At 38.4% G+C, this 17,740-nt stretch overlaps 1 protein-coding gene across 1 annotated transcript; it reads right to left on the bottom strand.

The window, feature by feature from the left end:
- Window positions 1–281: 281 nt before the first annotated feature.
- Window positions 282–4,538, bottom strand: LOC147630088 (pentatricopeptide repeat-containing protein At2g03380, mitochondrial-like). Its single transcript, XM_086811709.1, has 2 exons — window positions 4,329–4,538; window positions 282–4,224 (listed from the first exon to the last, which is right to left on the bottom strand). Exons 1-2 carry the CDS (start codon window positions 4,506–4,508, stop codon window positions 1,060–1,062), a joined length of 3,345 nt encoding a protein of 1,114 aa, XP_086667835.1. The 5' UTR covers window positions 4,509–4,538; the 3' UTR covers window positions 282–1,059.
- Window positions 4,539–17,740: the final 13,202 nt, after the last annotated feature.

Raw genomic sequence — 17,740 nt, 5'->3', positions numbered from 1 at the left:
CGCAGTCCCCTAGGCCGTCAGTGGGGTCGAAGAGAGAATGAAGGGGAACAAGGAACAAATGGAAAGATTATATGTAGAATTGCAAGCAGTTGGATGAATATTCCATAGCCTGGAGTTAGTGTGTGTGGCTGGAGAGGGGGTGAGTAAGGTTGCATCAAAAATAAGTTACAGTTTGAAATTGTAATCAATCAATGTCCTCCAGTATCAATGAGTAATTCTCTTCTCAGTAGTGATGAGGTTGAAGACGAACTCGTGGTGGTACAGTGATTTCCAACATTAGCAGTAAAAAGTAGCTAGAAAAAGTGGCATTTGGCCATGAAGGCCCATGATGTTTAGGACGAGGACATTTCCAAGTGAAACATTGAAATCCCCCCATGTGGTGTAATGTTGTCCATTTATATAGGGCCCCATTCCGCCAATGAGGTGATAGCTCAAGTGGTAGAGATCTTTAACTAAGACTAGGAGGTCTTGAGTTCAAAACCCCACATGGTGCTTTCTCGGCGGCATTGCCTACCGGCAAATTTTATAAAAAGATGCCTACAAATGGTGAAAAATGGTAACAAGAGGATGTTGGGCCCTAAGGCCAACTAAAAAAAAGGGGGGAGCCCATTCCACCCAATTTTCATCTTCCTCTACTCTAGGCCCCCCAACGCATCACAAGAACCCTCGCTTGCCCTCAACAAGAGTGCAAATCCGGGCCCAAGATAGTAGCAAATCTTCTGTGTCTCCAATTTCAGTTTTTGGGACCCACTGCCAGTGTTGTAACATTGGAATGTCTTCAGTTTGCTTGTGTATATAGCAGTACGGTGCTTAATTCTTACTGTTAAGATAATTGATTTTGCAAGATTATACGACACATGGGTGCCCTGTTCAGTGCATTAATTAGGGCACAAGTCATAGCCAACTTCTCACTCTATGCACGTGACATCTTCTTTGCATTATTGGGGAAATGTCAACACCCTGACTTCCAGTGCAAACCTGATTCATATACCCTTCCACCCTCATTTTGAGGGAGAGATCTTCTAACTTTGTATTTACATTTTTGCTTTGAGAATGCCTTCAAGCCGCAACCAGAAACGAATGCACAATTCCACTGTCATCAGTCCACAACCAACGTCCTGGGTTCTTCCATGCTTGTTTCTCCACTCTCATTTCCTCAACCTCCTTTGCATCCTCCTGCATGTCAGCATCTGCATAAATGTTAGACATACAGACATAAGCTGCAGGATCCTTTTCATCCAATCGCACTGCATGTTCAAAGGCCTGTCTTCCAAGCTCCACATTACCCCACTTTTGACAAGCACCCAACACATTATGCCACACCCCAAGATTAGGATGGAATGTCATCTTGTCGATCATTGCTACAGCCTTTTCTACTTGGCCTGCACGGCCCAAGAGATCAACCATACAAGTGTGGTGCTCAAGAGTTGGGCTGATGCCATAGTCTTTGCTCATGGCCTCAAAGTAGGTCTGGCCCTTGTCCACTAGACCTGTGTGACTGCATGCATTAAGCACACTGATGAAAGTGACCAGATTTGGCTTTATGCCAGCTCCAATCATTTTGTCAAAGGTATGGAAAACATTTCCACTTTCTCCAACCTGGGCATATCCTGCTATCAGTGCAGTCCACGAGACTTCGTCTCGAACTGGAAGCTTATCAAACACTTCCTGTGCTTTAGCAAGCGAGCCACATTTAGCATACATATCAACTAATGCGTTACCAATGACAAGATCTCTTTCCAACAATCCTTTCCTGGCAATCTCAGCATGTATTTCCCAGCCCTTATCTGTGGCTCCTATGCTCCCACAAGCTTTCAAGATGCAAACAAGCGTGACAGCATCCGGAGAAACACCCTCACGTTGCATCCGTTCAAAACAGCTCAGCGCTTCCTCACTATGCCCGTGTTGAACATATCCTGCAATCAATGCAGTCCATGACAGTATGTCTCTAACCGGAAGCTTGTCGAATACTTCCTGTGCTTTTGCAAACAAGCCACATTTGGCATACATATCGACCAATGCCTTGCCAACACGCAGGTCTGTTTCCAACAACCTGTTTCTTGCAATCTCAGTATGTATTTCTTGGCCCCTGTCTATGGCTCCTATGCTGCCACAAGCTCTCAAGCTGCAAACAAAGGTGATGGCATCCGAAGAGACACCCTCATGTTTCATCTGTTCAAAACAGTTCAGTGCTTCTTCAACACACCCATGTTCGACATATCCTGCAATGAGTGTATTCCACGAGACTACATCTCGAACCGGAAGCTTGTCAAGCACTTCATGTGCTTCTACAATCAAGCCACATTTAGCATACATATCAACCAATGCATTGCCAACAATAAGATCTCTTTCCATCAACCCTTTTTTAGCAATCTCAGCATGTATAATTTGGCCCCTTTCTGTGGCTCCTATGCTCGCACAAGCTTTTAAGCTGCAAACAAAGGTAACGACATCTGGAGAGAAGCCCTCATGTTTCATCTGCTCAAAACAATTCAGTGCTTCCTTAGCATGCCCATGTTTGGAATATCCTGTGATTAGTGCAGTCCATGAAACTTCATCTCGAACTGGCAGCTTGTCAAACACTTCCTGTGCTTTAGCAAGCAAGCCACATTTACCATACATATCAACCAATGTATTGCCCAAAACGTGATCTCTTTCCAACAACCCTTTTTTTGCAATCTCATCATGTATTTCTCCACCTTTATCCATGGCTCCAAGGCAACCACAAACTTTCAAGATGCAAATAAATGTCACGACATCCGGAGAGATGCCCTCAAGTTGCATCCATACAAAACAATTCAGTGCTTCTTCACCATGCCCACACTGGGCATATCCTGTGATCAGTGCGTTCCAAGAAACTACGTCTCGAGCTGGAAGCTCGTCGAACACTTCCTGTGCTTTTGAAAGGAAGCCACATTTGGCATACATATCGACCAATGCGTTGCCAACATGAAGGCTTGTTTTCAACAAGCCTTTTCTGATGATCTCATCATGTATTTCTCGGCCCTTGTCTGTGGCTCCTATGCTTCCACAAGCTTTCAAGCTGCAAAGAAACGTCACGGCATTAGGAAAGATGCCCTCGAGTTGCATTTGATCAAAACACTTGAGTGCTTCCTCACCATGCCCATGTTGGGCATATCCTGTGATGAGTGAATTCCAAGAGACCACATCTCGAGCTGAAAGTTTGTCAAACACTTCCTGTGCTTTTGCAAGGAAGCCACATTTCACATACATATCAACCAAGGCACTGCCAACACGAAGGTCTGTTTTCAATAACCCTTTTCTTGAAATCTTCACATGTATTTCTTGGCCCTTGTCTATGTCTCCTATGCTGCCACATGCTTTCAAGCTGCAAATAAAGGTGACAGCATTTGGGGAGACACCGTCATGTTGCATCCGCTCAAAACACTTGAGTGCTTCCTCACCTTGCCCATGCTTGGCATATCCTGTGATTAGTGCATTCCACGTGACCACATTTCGAGCTGGAAGCTTGTCAAACACCTCCTGAGCTTTTGCAGGCAAGCCAAATTTGGCATACATACCAACCAACGCATTGCCAACAATAGCCTCTCTTTCCAGCAACCCCTTTCTGGCGATGTCAGCGTGTAATTTTCCACCTCTTTCCAGATCTTTGAGCTCAGCACAAGCCTTCAGTAGGGCTGCAAGCATATACGGATTAGGATGTAGAGACTCATCCTCTTGCATTTTCTGGTACAGGAGGAGAGCATGATGTGACTCCCCGCATCTAATACAACCTGTAATGAGAGAATTCCAAGAGTCTTCATCCCGACACACCAGCCTGTCAAAAGCCTGCTTGGCAGAGCCCATGATTCCAACTTCCACCAACATTGAGACCAGGTGGTTCCCGAGTGATGGATGGGCTTCCAACCCACTTTTGCGCATGTAGGCATGCAAGCGCAGGGCATGATCGCGGTTTCTGCCCTGTGTGCACTTGTGCAAGATACATGCAAAGTCATCATTAGAGGGCTGAGGTAGCATCCCTGCTTCCAGAGAAGCGAGTGCCGCCTCTAAGCTAAGAAACTTCCAACCACCACCGCTACTGCCGTTGTTGCTCATTTCTTCTTGTGCAGTGTGCCTCCTCTTCTTAGCACAAGACTCCTCTTCTGTTCTCTCGCCTCTTCTTAACACGTCTTGAACTTTAGGACTCCTCCATAGCCTCTCCTTGTTAAGTTTATGCTTGAAATCTGGGGAGCTTGAGTTCGTCTGGGGAAGACACACAGGATGCAGAGGACAGACACAATACTCACACAGAGAAGAGAGCAGGCTTTCAATGCAAAATAGAAAATGGAAATGACACCACCACTTACTTTGATCTTTCGTTTGTTCCACCACTGAGAGGGATCATTCAAGTTCTCCTTCCATAAGCGCTCGGTGTGTGCTCTTGATGATGATGATGAGGAGGAGGAGGCGGAGCTACCTCCTCCGCCTCCTCCTCCTACTTCTACTTTAACTGCCTGCACGGGGAAACAGCCGGCGGACATTTCCATCCCCGCCGCCGCTGGCACTGATGATTAATTCATAAGACCTTTCTAAATATCTACGATTTTTCAAAAGTACAAAAATACGTGGCTTTTTATCAAAGTCGATTTTTTCTAAGGTAAAAGCTAAGGTTAAGAAAGCTTCAGAGAGTCAACAGTTCACCCAATCTTCTTGGCGAGAAGAGGGAGAATCGCTCAACAAGATGGTCTATGTGGTGTTTTGTGTGCGTGTGTGTGGTGTGGTGTGGGGGGGAGCGGGGGGAGGGTTGTATTTAATTTTGATTAGCTTTGAGAGAACAAGTGTTATAGAAGTTAGTTAAGCTTTCAATTAGCAAAATTCACCACAGTACTTTCAGAATCACTAATTTAATAGTTTACTTAAATTCATATTGTTTAATTACACAATCCTTATTGAGATGATTAAAATTCATATTTTATTTATTTATATTATTTAAATACACAATCTTTGTTGCCACGATTGAATTCATGAGGGAGAGCATTGTGTGTGTGCATGCACATGTTTGTTGCCACGATTGAATTCATGAGGGAGAGCATTGTGTGTGTGCATGCACATGTTTGTGTGAGTGTGTGAGAAAGAGAGAGATGTGTGCATGCATGGAGGTCTAAATATACTCAATATCCACTACCATGTCATTGCAAGAAAGGCAACTCTACTTCTTGAATTCCTTCACCAAAAGCAATCTTAGACTTTGATGCTGTCACATTTGATTGCGAAAATGAAAATAAAAGATTTTGTGGATTGGATAGTGTCCCACCAAGACGTCATATTTGGAAGATCTTAAGGCCGGATTGTGAGAGCTGCTTATTCCACCAAGCTTATACATGACTGGCAAATGCTTCTTTGTCATCTTTCTTGGTCAAGTAGACCTCCAGATAGAGGCAACTCTTTGCAAAAAGAAAGTATTCAGCAGTGCTTTTTCAGCACTCATTGATTACACTACAACCCATAAAAGCATACTTCCTCTCCAACTTTGGTGTACTCTTAGTTGATGATGTTGATGATCAAGGCTATATTTTCCTTTCCATCGACTATTGAAGATACAATTTAGGTATGCATCATAGGCATGTATGGCATGAAGTAATTTCTATATTGCAAGATTTCAGTCGGTGCGAGGAGGAGGAAACAAACACATGCAAATCAATTGTGGCATGTAAACAAACCTCTTTGGTGGTGGAAGGCCTCTTTGACCACCGTTTGGAAGAGAAAATTGCCTTTCAAACAAGAACTTTCCTTGTGGAGATGCATTGTGGATGCACTCTCGGTTGGCACCTTCTTAGCTAAGAGAAACATTGCACTTGCCTCTTGCAAGGGGTGTTCTCATCATTGAGAGACAGTTATTCATTTATTATAGGGATGCCTCTCTTCTCGTGCTCTCCTAGATAGACTATCAGGGCACTTCAGAGTGTGATTTCCCGATAACAACTTCGGGAAATTCTTCTAGATGTTCAGCCGCCTTTCTTCACCTTTGCCAGATTACACAATTTTCCTTTCTTGGATAGATAATGGGTTTTGTGGACAATCTACCATGCATGAAATTAGCTAATTTTCTGCCATAAGGAGATCATATGCTTCGCTTTTTTCAAGAGGTCTCTTTACCTTTCGCTTCGAGATTCTTTTAACCTCAGAGATCTTCCCTTTCAATAGCTAGAAGTGTTTTTCCATAGTTTCTGATATCTAAGTAGTAGTTGTCCCACCTTGGGACAGCTATGAATGTACCATACAATCCTTAGTGAAACAGTGGTTTCATAAATAAAAAAGTGTGAGAGAGAGAGATGTGTACATGCATGTTTGTGTGAGTATGTGTGAGAGAGAGTTAGTATGTGTGTGTAAATTGGACATGTCTCCTCTTTCACGAAAAGAATGATGGAGCTCGTTTACATGGAACTCTCTCTCTCTCTCTCTCTCTCATGCAAGGGGTTGTAATAGGATCTTTTCTCCGAGAATTTACGTAAGCTTTCTCACTCAAATAAAAGAATGAAAAAAAAACACAAATAAAATTATCACTTCACCATAACTTAGCATAAAGAAGAAAAATACTCAACAATACCAAGAACAAAAGAATTGGGTGTAATCTCTCTCTCTCTCTCTCTCTCTCTCTCTCTCTCTCTCTCTCTCTCTCAATGTGTGTGTCCATATAGCCATAAATAGTACCTATTCCACTTTTGGGCTTTTGCTTTATAATAATTACATTATCTAAAGTTCTAAGGTCTACATCTACATATAATAAAAACCATGGTCCAACAACATATATAAATAGAACAATGCTTACAAATTCACTTGTCCTCATACACACATTAAACTATCATTGTACACACATAAATTCAGCCACATAATAGGCTGGCAAATAATCAATATCATATAATTAACACATGATCTTCGTCTTCAAACCACCGGGATAAGATGAGTCAATCAATCAATATTAGATAGGGAACGCATGGAAGGAGGCCTAATGAGACCATGAGGGCACACCCCACACGTTTACTTTGTTGCATTGCTATGAGTAACCTCCCAACTTGTCCTCTGGCCAGAAAAGGAAAGGATACCATTTTGGGTTGCTAACCGTATTCTCAAAGAATCTAGGTGTGACCTCTCTTTTTAACCTGCATTGTTCCAGCGGGCAGCTTTGATTAGATCTGAGAAGGCTTCTCTCTTCACACGCGCACACATTTGTGACTCGCATTGAACACACACACACACATACAATCATGCACATTAAAATGATCTTCATCCGACCGCCCTCCGTCACCCAGCTATCGCCATCCCAGATCGTATCGTACACGTTGATCGATTGATTGTGTAGGTAAGGCATTCTTGTCTCTGCCTCTATGTTGGGAGAAACCCTGATGGGCATATTGTCCACAAAAAATCTATGCCACCGCATCCACACCAACGGTCTAAAAACAAAAAACAATTACAACCACAAAAGCCTAAAAAAAAATTCATATTTTCGTCGACCAAACCCAACCACCTAGCAACTCCAAAGTTGCCCTGTAAAGAATATATAGAAGTCGTAATTTAATATAACCCTAGTTACGTTTAGGAAAATAATTATATTTCGATTCATTCACATTGCTTTCTCATTTTTCTCAACGAAGAACATTATTACAGTCAAAAGGTACGACTCTCTTACACTTAACTCAACCTTATGATTGCTAAATTCATATTTATTATTCAAGTTTATTTCAACTTCAAACGCAAATTAAACTTTCATCATCTAGACTTGTTCTACTTAATCAAGATTGTTACAATTGTTATTAATCATTCATATTTATATTTTTGCTTAAAACTTTTGATGTATTGAAAAATCAATTTTATCTACTTTTCGTTTATAATCTCACACCCTCTCTAGTAGCTTTTCAACTCAAGGGTAGGATTTCTTATCCATAATCAAATTATCTATCATAATGTTAAGTTTTTCGTGGATTTTATTTAATGACTCACGTACCTTTGAGTGTCAAAATTCTTCGGCGACTGATAATTTCAATGACACCACAACGATGAAGGTATGTATATGTATATATTCACTTCATTTTATACAACTTTTTCATAACTATTTCTATAATATTTTTCCAACCTAAGAACCTAATTAATAAACCATAGATTCAACATTAAGATTAGTTCAAGTCAAGTAACTTAAATAAAATTTCTAGATAGAGAAAATTTGTGTCGGAATTTAAGTTTAAGAAGGAACTGGCCACTCCGCCTCAATCTTTTATTCTAAAGGAAGTGATGTATGGAATTAATCTGGTGGTATGGGACATTAGATTGGTTTCATATACTTACTCCAAACACATTTATGTCTTCTATCTTTCACCATCCTATGTGTGTATGTGCAACGCGCCTATGTGGTATGGGACACTTAGACTCGTCTTACATACATTCATTTGATTGGTTCATTGCATATACATTATGTGTAGATCTAGTCTTCCACACCAATCATGAAGCCATCCTCTCATGCGTTTATGCAACTATATATCGGGGACGCTCGTATATGGCATGCTTGTGGGCCTCCGTTGTTTATTTCAGTTAGTTCGCATGGAGGGGTGATTCACGGTTACTTACACCTAGCAAACATGTGTGTGGCTATTATTTGAATACTTATGGGTTGTCGTTACCCTCAACTCACGTGTAGCAGGGTTATAATGCGCCTGTATCCCTTTTGCTCAAGGGAATACCCAATAAACACACATTTTTCAGCTTTTGGATCCAGCTTAGTTCTCAGCTCATCTGGCACATGCACATATGCAATGCATCCAAAGACTTTCAGATGAGACAAATCAAGTTTTCTGCCAATAAACCTCTCCTCTGGAGTTACATCATGTATGGTTGCAGTTGGAGTCCTGTTCATGATGTAAACTGTTGTAGAAACAACCTCAGCCCAATAGCTATGCGGCATATTCTTCTCTCCCATCAATGCTTGCACAATCTCAGCAATGTGCCTGTTTTTCTGCTTAGCAACTCCATTTTTCTTGCGGAGTGTATTTACATGTAAACTGTCTCCAAATACCATTCTTCTTCAAAAATTCAGAGAACTCATTGGAGAAGTACTCTCCCACTCCATCTGACCTTAGGCATTTTACATATTTCCCTGTTTGCTTTTCAACCATAACTTTAAAATTCTGAAAATGAGTGAACACCTCACCCTTCTCCTTCATGAAGTATACCCACACTTTCCTTGTGTGGTCATCAATAAATGTCACATAATACCTGCAGCCTCCCATAGACATGGTCTTCGTAGGACCCCATACATCTGAACGCACAACATCTAGTGCATTTTTGCTCACATTTCTGTCACATGGAAATACATGCTTTGTTTGCTTTCCAAATTGGCATGCTTCACATATTTTCTGCATACCTTAACAACTTTAAACTTTGGCAGCCCTGTCACAATTCCTTTAGTCTGCATAGACTTCATTCTCTGCACATTCACATGTCCAATTCTTTTATGCCAAATGTCTGCAACAATTCCTGAACCATTTGCAAACATCGTAGCACTCACTTCAGGCATGTTTACATTCAATGTTTACATTTGCAAACATCGTAGCACTCACTTCAGGCATGTTTACATTCAATGTAAACATTCTGCCCACTCTGTTGCCTTTTGTAACCAACCTGCACTTGTCTTTAAAGTCTTCAACATAACAACCATCAGGGTTAAACCGAACCTGCAAACCCTGCTCAATCATCTGGCCAACTGAAACCAGATTCTTTGTTATGTTTGGAACATGAAGTACATCTACAAGGTACTTCACTTTGCCATCCTGCATAGATAATGGCACATCTTCAACATGGGCAATTGGATGAGCAGTGTCATCCCCTGTTTCCACAAAACCTGGTCTTTCAAGGTTTTCATCTCCTTGAACCACTCCCCATGACTTGTCATGTGGTTCGAAGCACCTGAATCAACGTACCATACATCATCTTTATGTGCTGCTTCAACATTTTCAGACATGGCATTAACGACATGCTGCATAACAAACAACCTTTCATTATCCTCATTGTTTTTGCTCGAGGATGCATAGTTGTTTTGCTGCAATTTTCCATTTTGTATGTCAGCCTGCTTCTTATAACAATCTGCCTACACATGTCCAGGCTTACCACAATAAAAGCATCCACGTGTATCCACCTTATCATCATCATCTACTGAAACGCCAATAGATGCAAGGGATTCCACAATACCCTTGATCTTCAATGCATAGTCATTCACAGACATACTCTTTTTCTCCACAGTATGAAGTTCATTCTTCAATTGTATCTTTCGTGCCTTGGTATTCATTTCATAGAGTTTTACCAAGGTGTCCCATGCCTCCTTGGGGGACTTGGCATCCTCTATGTGCCCAATCATGATGTCCTGTATACTAATAGAGAGCCAATACATAACTTTTCTGGCTCCTTGGTTCCAATCCTTGAACTCTTTCACATCTGCAACAGTCGGATTGATCTCCGGTATCTCCGATGCCTCTTCATGATCACCTTCTATATAGTCCTAATAACCCTTCCCACCATCAGGAAATTTGTCAACCTGAACCTCCAAGCATGGAAGTTGTTCTTATCAAGCTTCTCAGCAACAATCTGGTTTATGCCATCATTTGACATCTTGCCAGACACACAAATTTACCAGAAACAACACTCTAGTTTGTCCTGCACAAACTGCTGTATTTTCTGCAGCGGTACTGTATTACACTCAAATGTCACAACCAGTGACCTCAATGTGCATACATACACCCAATGGCAACTGTTGATCTCCTTGCAGCACACACAATGTTAAAAAATTCAGCTATCCATCTCTCTCTTGTGTTGTTTATGCAGAAAACTACTTTTTTTGAAGACAACCCACCCTTCTTATTCCTAAAACCACCTTCATGAATCTTAATCCTCTCCATAATCCATTAGTATTGATGGAATCAACACATTGAGGAGATCAAAGGTCTAATTTCAGAATTGCTGAGCACTTTGCATGCTTAAAATCCATAATCAAGGGTTTAAGATTTTTCTCTCCTTTCTTCTTCAATGAATAGGTGGCAGTTCTGTTTTTTTCCTTTAATTGATTGAGGAATTAATTTAATTAAACTATTAATTGATTCTAAATAGCAACAATAGGCGATTTAGCACTGGAGCGGGTTCCTCCATATTCTCTCCATCCATGGGCGACCGACGACAAAGCCCCTCAAAGTTATAAGATTATTATAAGTTTTTAAAGCTTATATAATATGTAAACTTTTTGAAGGTTTGCTATGAGTTCAAAGCCCCTCAAAGTCTACAAAAGGGAGAAAAAGAGAGGCACCTTTACAAAAGCAAAATTTTCAGCAAAAGTGGCTAAATCTTGGGCATGATTATTCGATAATATTTTTGACATTTTTAAAGAGTTTTTAAATGTGATTTTTTCTTGAACTCTTTGACACCAAGGAGTCTTTAATAGTTTACATTCTTGCATCAAGCATCATCGGTTTCAAAGAATTACGATTTCATTGACTTAAAGAAACACTTTCAAAAAACGGGAATCAATTCTTCTTTAACGTGTTATTACTTGGATTATTTCGGTGTCAAGGAAATATTTCACGAATTATTTTCTACCACAAAATTGTTTCTTGAAAAATATTTCTCAAGACTTCTGGAACCATGGCTATTTGTTGATTATTCAATGGCAATAAATTATGTCTACCATTTATCTTTCGATATGCAAGCTCTACTTTGAATGTTTGCCAACTCCTCAAATTCTAGCACATCGATGACATTTTATAACTCAATTCCACGTCAAATGAGCTAAGTATTATTATTTCAGCAAATTTTCATTTCTATATTTAAAAATCATCACATCCATCCATCCATTCATTCCCATCTATCTAATTCGCATCCCATCTCATCACATCTATTTACCTCTCATTCTCATTACTTCTATTCTCATCACATCCATCCATCCATTCATTCCCATTTATCTGATTCGCATCCCATCTCATCACATCTATTTATCTCTCATTCTCATCACTTCTATTCTCATCACATCTATCCATCCATTCATTCCCATCTAACTGATTCATATCACATCTATCCATCCATTCATTCCCATCTATCTGATTCATATCACATCTATTTATAGAATGTAAGAGAATTCTTATTTTTGATATAAAGATTCTTTACGCATCTATTTATGCATAAGAACAACTTCAGTGGGAAATAACACTTTTATAAAAATCCGTTTATGCATCTATTTATGCATAAATTCAATTTTAAGGAGAATAACACTTTTGAAATAAAAATAAATTTCTTTATGCATCTTTCTATGCATAAAATCAAAATTAATGAGAGTAACTCTTTTGAAATAAAAATGAATTTCTTTATGCATCTTTCTATGCATAAAATCAAAATTGATGAGAATAATACTTTTGAAATAAAAATAAATTCTTTATGCATCTTTCTATGCATAAAATCAAAATTAATGAGAGTAACTCTTTTGAAATAAAAATAAATTTTATTTATGCATCTTTCTATGCATAAAATCAAAATTGATGAGAATAACACTTTTGAAATAAAAATAAATTTCTTTATGCATCTTTCTATGCATAAAATCAAAATTAATGAGAGTAACTCTTTTGAAATAAAAATAAATTTCTTTATGCATCTTTCTATGCATAAAATCAAAATTAATGAGAGTAACTCTTTTGAAATAAAAATAAATTTCTTTATGCATATTTCTATGCATAAAATCAAAATTTGATGAAAGCAACGCTTTTATAAGAAAAATTCTTTTATGCATCTATTTATGCATAAATTCAATTTTAATGAAAGTAACACTTTTATAATAAAAGAATTCTTCTATGCATCTATTTATGCATAAAAATAAATTTTGATGAAAGTAATACTTTTATAATCAAAATATTCCCAATATGCATCTTTCTATGCATAGAAATTAACTCTAATGAAAATAACACTTTTATTATAAAAATATATCTAATATGCATTTTTCTATGCATAGAATAAAAATAACACTTTTAGAATACACAAGCGGTAGGGATTACTCTTTTTGAATAATAAATGATAAAACTTATTTCACAAAATTTAAGAAAATTTTGCCATAACCTCCTTTGTATTGTTTTTGGCTCTGGGAGGAGTAGAGTAACAGTGCATAAAACACTATTAACCATTTACAAAGGGGGAGGCTTCATTTATAGGAAAAAGTGAGCCTCTAACCAAGCAAACTGATTCTAGAATTTTCCAAATCAGTTTGGTCAATTTTTGACCATTTTTAGGTCAATTTAGCTTACTTTCTGGATCTAGTTGAAGCAGGAGAGAGGAGAGATGAAAATATCTCATTGTTTGTGAGTTTAAAACTCAACCACATGTGAAATAGGTGCCTCCTTCATGAGGGGAATTCCCCCACACTGAGGTGTAAAAAATGCATCATTTCTTCTAAATATCTCTTCTTTTTTAACTAATAACCTTGTCCTTAGTCAACTCTTCATCTTATGTGAGTATTTACTCATTTTTTGGGGGGATTTCCTTTTATTCTTCGATTTATCTCCTCTCCCTACATTTGGATTAATTTAATTGGTCCATAGGAACCTTAATTCAAAAATTTCAGAAAATTTGGACCCTTAGACTAAGGTCCTATTTACCTGATTTCAATTTATTCCAATTGCATATTGGAAATTTCTTTTTGAATATCTATTTCAGGGGAAACCATTTTAGACACTAGGAGGATTTTTATATCCAAAAATATCTCAATTTTGAATTACCTCCCTCTAGACATTTTCTCTCTCTAGGCCAAAACAGGATCTTTCTTTTATTTCAGAGAGGGGAATAATTATAAGATCAAAAGGGGAGGTTTTTACACCTGCACATCTCAAAAGCCGGAGGGAGGAATCTTACATCCTACCCCACTTAAAAAACGCGAGATGTTCTCTTTTCCTTAAGATCTAACTGATTCTGGGGTTCCTTATAGTCTGGTGAACCCAGCAGAATCCTGGGATAAAGATCCCTTATATAAAACTCATCATCAGATAATAATTCACTCAGATCGTATCATTCAAATCCTTATCACAATAATGGTCCATTAGACCGAATTTTCTATCTGAATAGTCCTTCATGGAAATTTTCAATTATACAGATTTTTAATTTGACATCCCTTAACTTGATCCACTACTGCAATCTGCTAGCACAATCCACTAATCTCATAGTGATTTGCTAAAGTCATTAACGTCATTCCAGCTACGAACATCATCACAGCGACTCGTCCCATTCATCCTCATTGTGGTTTTACTTAGTTTATTATATTTCAACCAAAATTCAGGAATCTTCATTTTTCAATCAGAATCCAAATCAACTCATCACTTCTCAACCAGAATTTAAAATCATATCAACCACATTCGAATTCATCATCTAGATAGTATTAATACTTATAATTTCAAGTCTTAGATTTATTCGTATATACTGCCAGTAAAGAGCTGCAATTATACCCTCAGTATACACGGGTAGTCACATGGTCCTTGGAACTATAAGGTAAATACCATCATGTCTAGGCCTCAAGCAAGTCAAGGATTCCATACAATTGCGGTACTTCCATATGAAGACCCAGTTACCAATTTATGAAATTTAGTTTGAATATCAATTCGTATGAATTTTTTCACACAATTACAACCTTTTACTGCTTCTTCATAAATTTTTGACATTTTTGGCTTCTCGGTTGATCCTCATTAGCCAATTTGCTTTGATACTAGCTGGGGTCCCTCTCCCCCCACCGCGCAACGAATTCAGGGGTGCTAGTAGGGAAAGTAGCACTTCTTGCACGGGGCAGGGACACACACTCGGGGCCTCGCCCACAGATATCGGGACAAGAGACTAATCCATCGGTTCTTCCGAACCCGAAAAAACTTCCCTTGCCCGGAAAGCATGGGTGATTCCTCTATAACTTTTCTCTAACGTAGTCAAAAGCCTTAACTAACTAAACTGATCTGACCGAACCCGTAAGTCCCATAATCAGATCAGGGAAAAGATTATACTTGGATCTTAGAGACCAATGCCTTTTTTCTCATTGAGATGCACAACCGTTGATTCTATTCCATAGAACAATTTTTGTCCGGGATTTACTTCATCTATTGAACCAGAACAGAATTGAGTCTCAATTTAAGGATCCATCAGTCCCCATCCAGTCCTATGGGTTAGCCAACTAATTGAATCTCAATTTAAGGATCCATTAGTTCCCATCCAGTCCCATGGGTTAGCCAACCACACCCAACCACTATAGTGATAGGATCCAATTAAGAATTTGGTTAAGTTTTGTCCCGGGTACCAGGGAAAAGAGTTCCCAGGCCCCCTAGTCGGATATTCATGCAAACTTAAAACTAGTCACACCACTTACACACCCAATATGAAAATTGCATTTTTCTCGGCATCAGCTATCTTTAAAACAATCATTTAATGAAACCATTGTGTCACTGATCACATTCCTCAAAATCTCCGGTTGAATCCTTATTTCCAATCATTCCTTCATCGGTGTACCTATTGCATCATTGGTAACCAGAACGCTTACCACCTGTTCACTCAGGGGCCTTTTTGATAGTTCCTAGCTCATAGTAACCGGCAATATATTCACATATCAAAATGGAATCTCCATTGAAGATCAGCAAGATCAACCAAACGGATCCGTATAAAAGAGCCATGGACTCATCCATTGATATTGTAAATATTCATTATTTGTACAAGTTTAGAGTAGGATACTTGTGAATGATTGTGTGTTTTGCACATCTTCCACAGTTCATATCCATACATCCATCCACATTAATCCACATTATCCACACATCAATCCACATCATCCATACATCCATTCACGTCAATCCACATTACCCACACATCAATCCATATCATCCATACATCCATTCACGTCAATCCACATTACCCACACGTCAATCCACATTACCCACACATCAATCCATATCATCCATACATCCATCCGTATCAATCCACATTATCAACTCATCCATCCACATCAATCCACACGTCAATCCACATTACCCACACACCAATCCACATCATCCATACATCCATCCACATCATCCACATCAATCCACATTATCCACTCATCCATCCACATCAATTCACATTACCCACACATCAATCCACATTCATTTCATAAGTATTCCCATTCACATCTAATCACATCTTTTTCTATCTCATCACTTATTTTCTCATTCACATCCAATCACATCTTTTTCTATCTCATCACTTATTTTCTCATTTATCCTCATCAGATCACATCTACTTGCATCCACCCATACATCTCATCGCTTCACATACATTAACATCTATCCAGTTTACATCGCATCTTATCACATCTATTTCACATCACATCTCATTCATTCACATCTCAATTCACATGGTTACACATTCATTCACGTCCCTTATCATTCATTCACATCTTGATTCACATGTTATCACATTCATTCACATCCTATATCATTCATTTATATCCTGATTCACATGACATCACATCTCATCTATTCATTCACATTTATTTGATTCGCATCACATATCCAGTTTACATCGCATCTTATCACATCTATTTCACATCACATCTCATTCATTCACATCTCGATTCACATGGTTACACATTCATTCATGTCCCTTATCATTCATTCACATCCCGATTCACATGTTATCACATTCATTCACATCCTATATCATTCATTTACATCCTGATTCACATGACATCACATCTCATCTATTCATTCACATTTATCTGATTCGCATCACATATCATCACATCTATTTACCTTTCATTCTCATCAATTCTATTCTCATCACATCCATCCATCCATTCTTTCCCATCTATCTGATTCGCATTACATCTCATCACATCTATTCACCTCACATTCTCGTCACTCCTATTCTCATCGCATCCATCCATCCATTCATTTCCATCTATTTCATTCGTATCACATATCATCACATCTATTTACCTTTCATTCTCATCACTTCTATTCTCATCACATCCATCCATCCATTCTTTCCCATCTATCTGATTCGCATCCCATCTCATCACATCTATTTACCTCTCATTCTCATCACTTCTATTCTCATCACATCCATCCATCCATTCATTCATTCCCATCTATCTAATTCGCATCCCATCTCATCACATCTATTTACCTCTCATTCTCAACACTTCTATTCTCATCACATCCATCCATCCATTCGTTCATTCCCATCTATCTTATTCGCATCCCATCTCATCACATCTATTTACCTCTCATTCTCATCACTTAGATATTCTCATCACATCCATCCATCCATTCATTCCCATCTATTTGATTCGCATCCCATCTCATCACATCTATTTACCTCTCATTCTCATCACATCTATCCATCCCTTCATTCCTATCTATCTGATTCATATCACATCTTATCACATCTATTTATAGAATGTAAGAGAATTCTTATTTTTGATATAAAGATTCTTTATGCATCTTTTTATGCATAAGAACAATTTTAGTGGAAAATAACACTTTTATAAAAATCCGTTTATACATCTATTTATGCATAAATTCAATTTTAAGGAGAATAACACTTTCGAAATAAAAATAAATTTCTTTATGCATGTTTCTATGCATAAAATCAAAATTAATGAAGGTAACTCTTTTGAAATAAAAATAAATTTCTTTATGCATCTTTCTATGCATAAAATCAAAATTGATGAGAATAACACTTTTGAAATAAAAATAAATTT

The sequence above is a fragment of the Cibotium barometz genome, chromosome 17 (assembly GCF_041138505.1).
Source record: "Cibotium barometz isolate CiBa-2024 chromosome 17, ASM4113850v1, whole genome shotgun sequence".
NCBI classification, from domain to species: Eukaryota; Viridiplantae; Streptophyta; class Polypodiopsida; order Cyatheales; family Cibotiaceae; genus Cibotium; species Cibotium barometz.
Note: the sequence above shows the minus strand (reverse complement) of the source record. Positions and strands in the feature narration are given on the sequence as shown.

Excerpts from the sequence above, each read along its gene's own strand:
- LOC147630088 (XM_086811709.1), bottom strand. The coding sequence starts at position 4,508 with ATGGAAATGTCCGCCGGCTGTTTCCCCGTGCAGGCAGTTAAAGTAGAA. Across the intron at positions 4,225-4,328 it reads GGAACAAACGAAAGATCAAA|ACGAACTCAAGCTCCCCAGA; the intron begins GTAAGTGGTGGT and ends TGTCTTCCCCAG.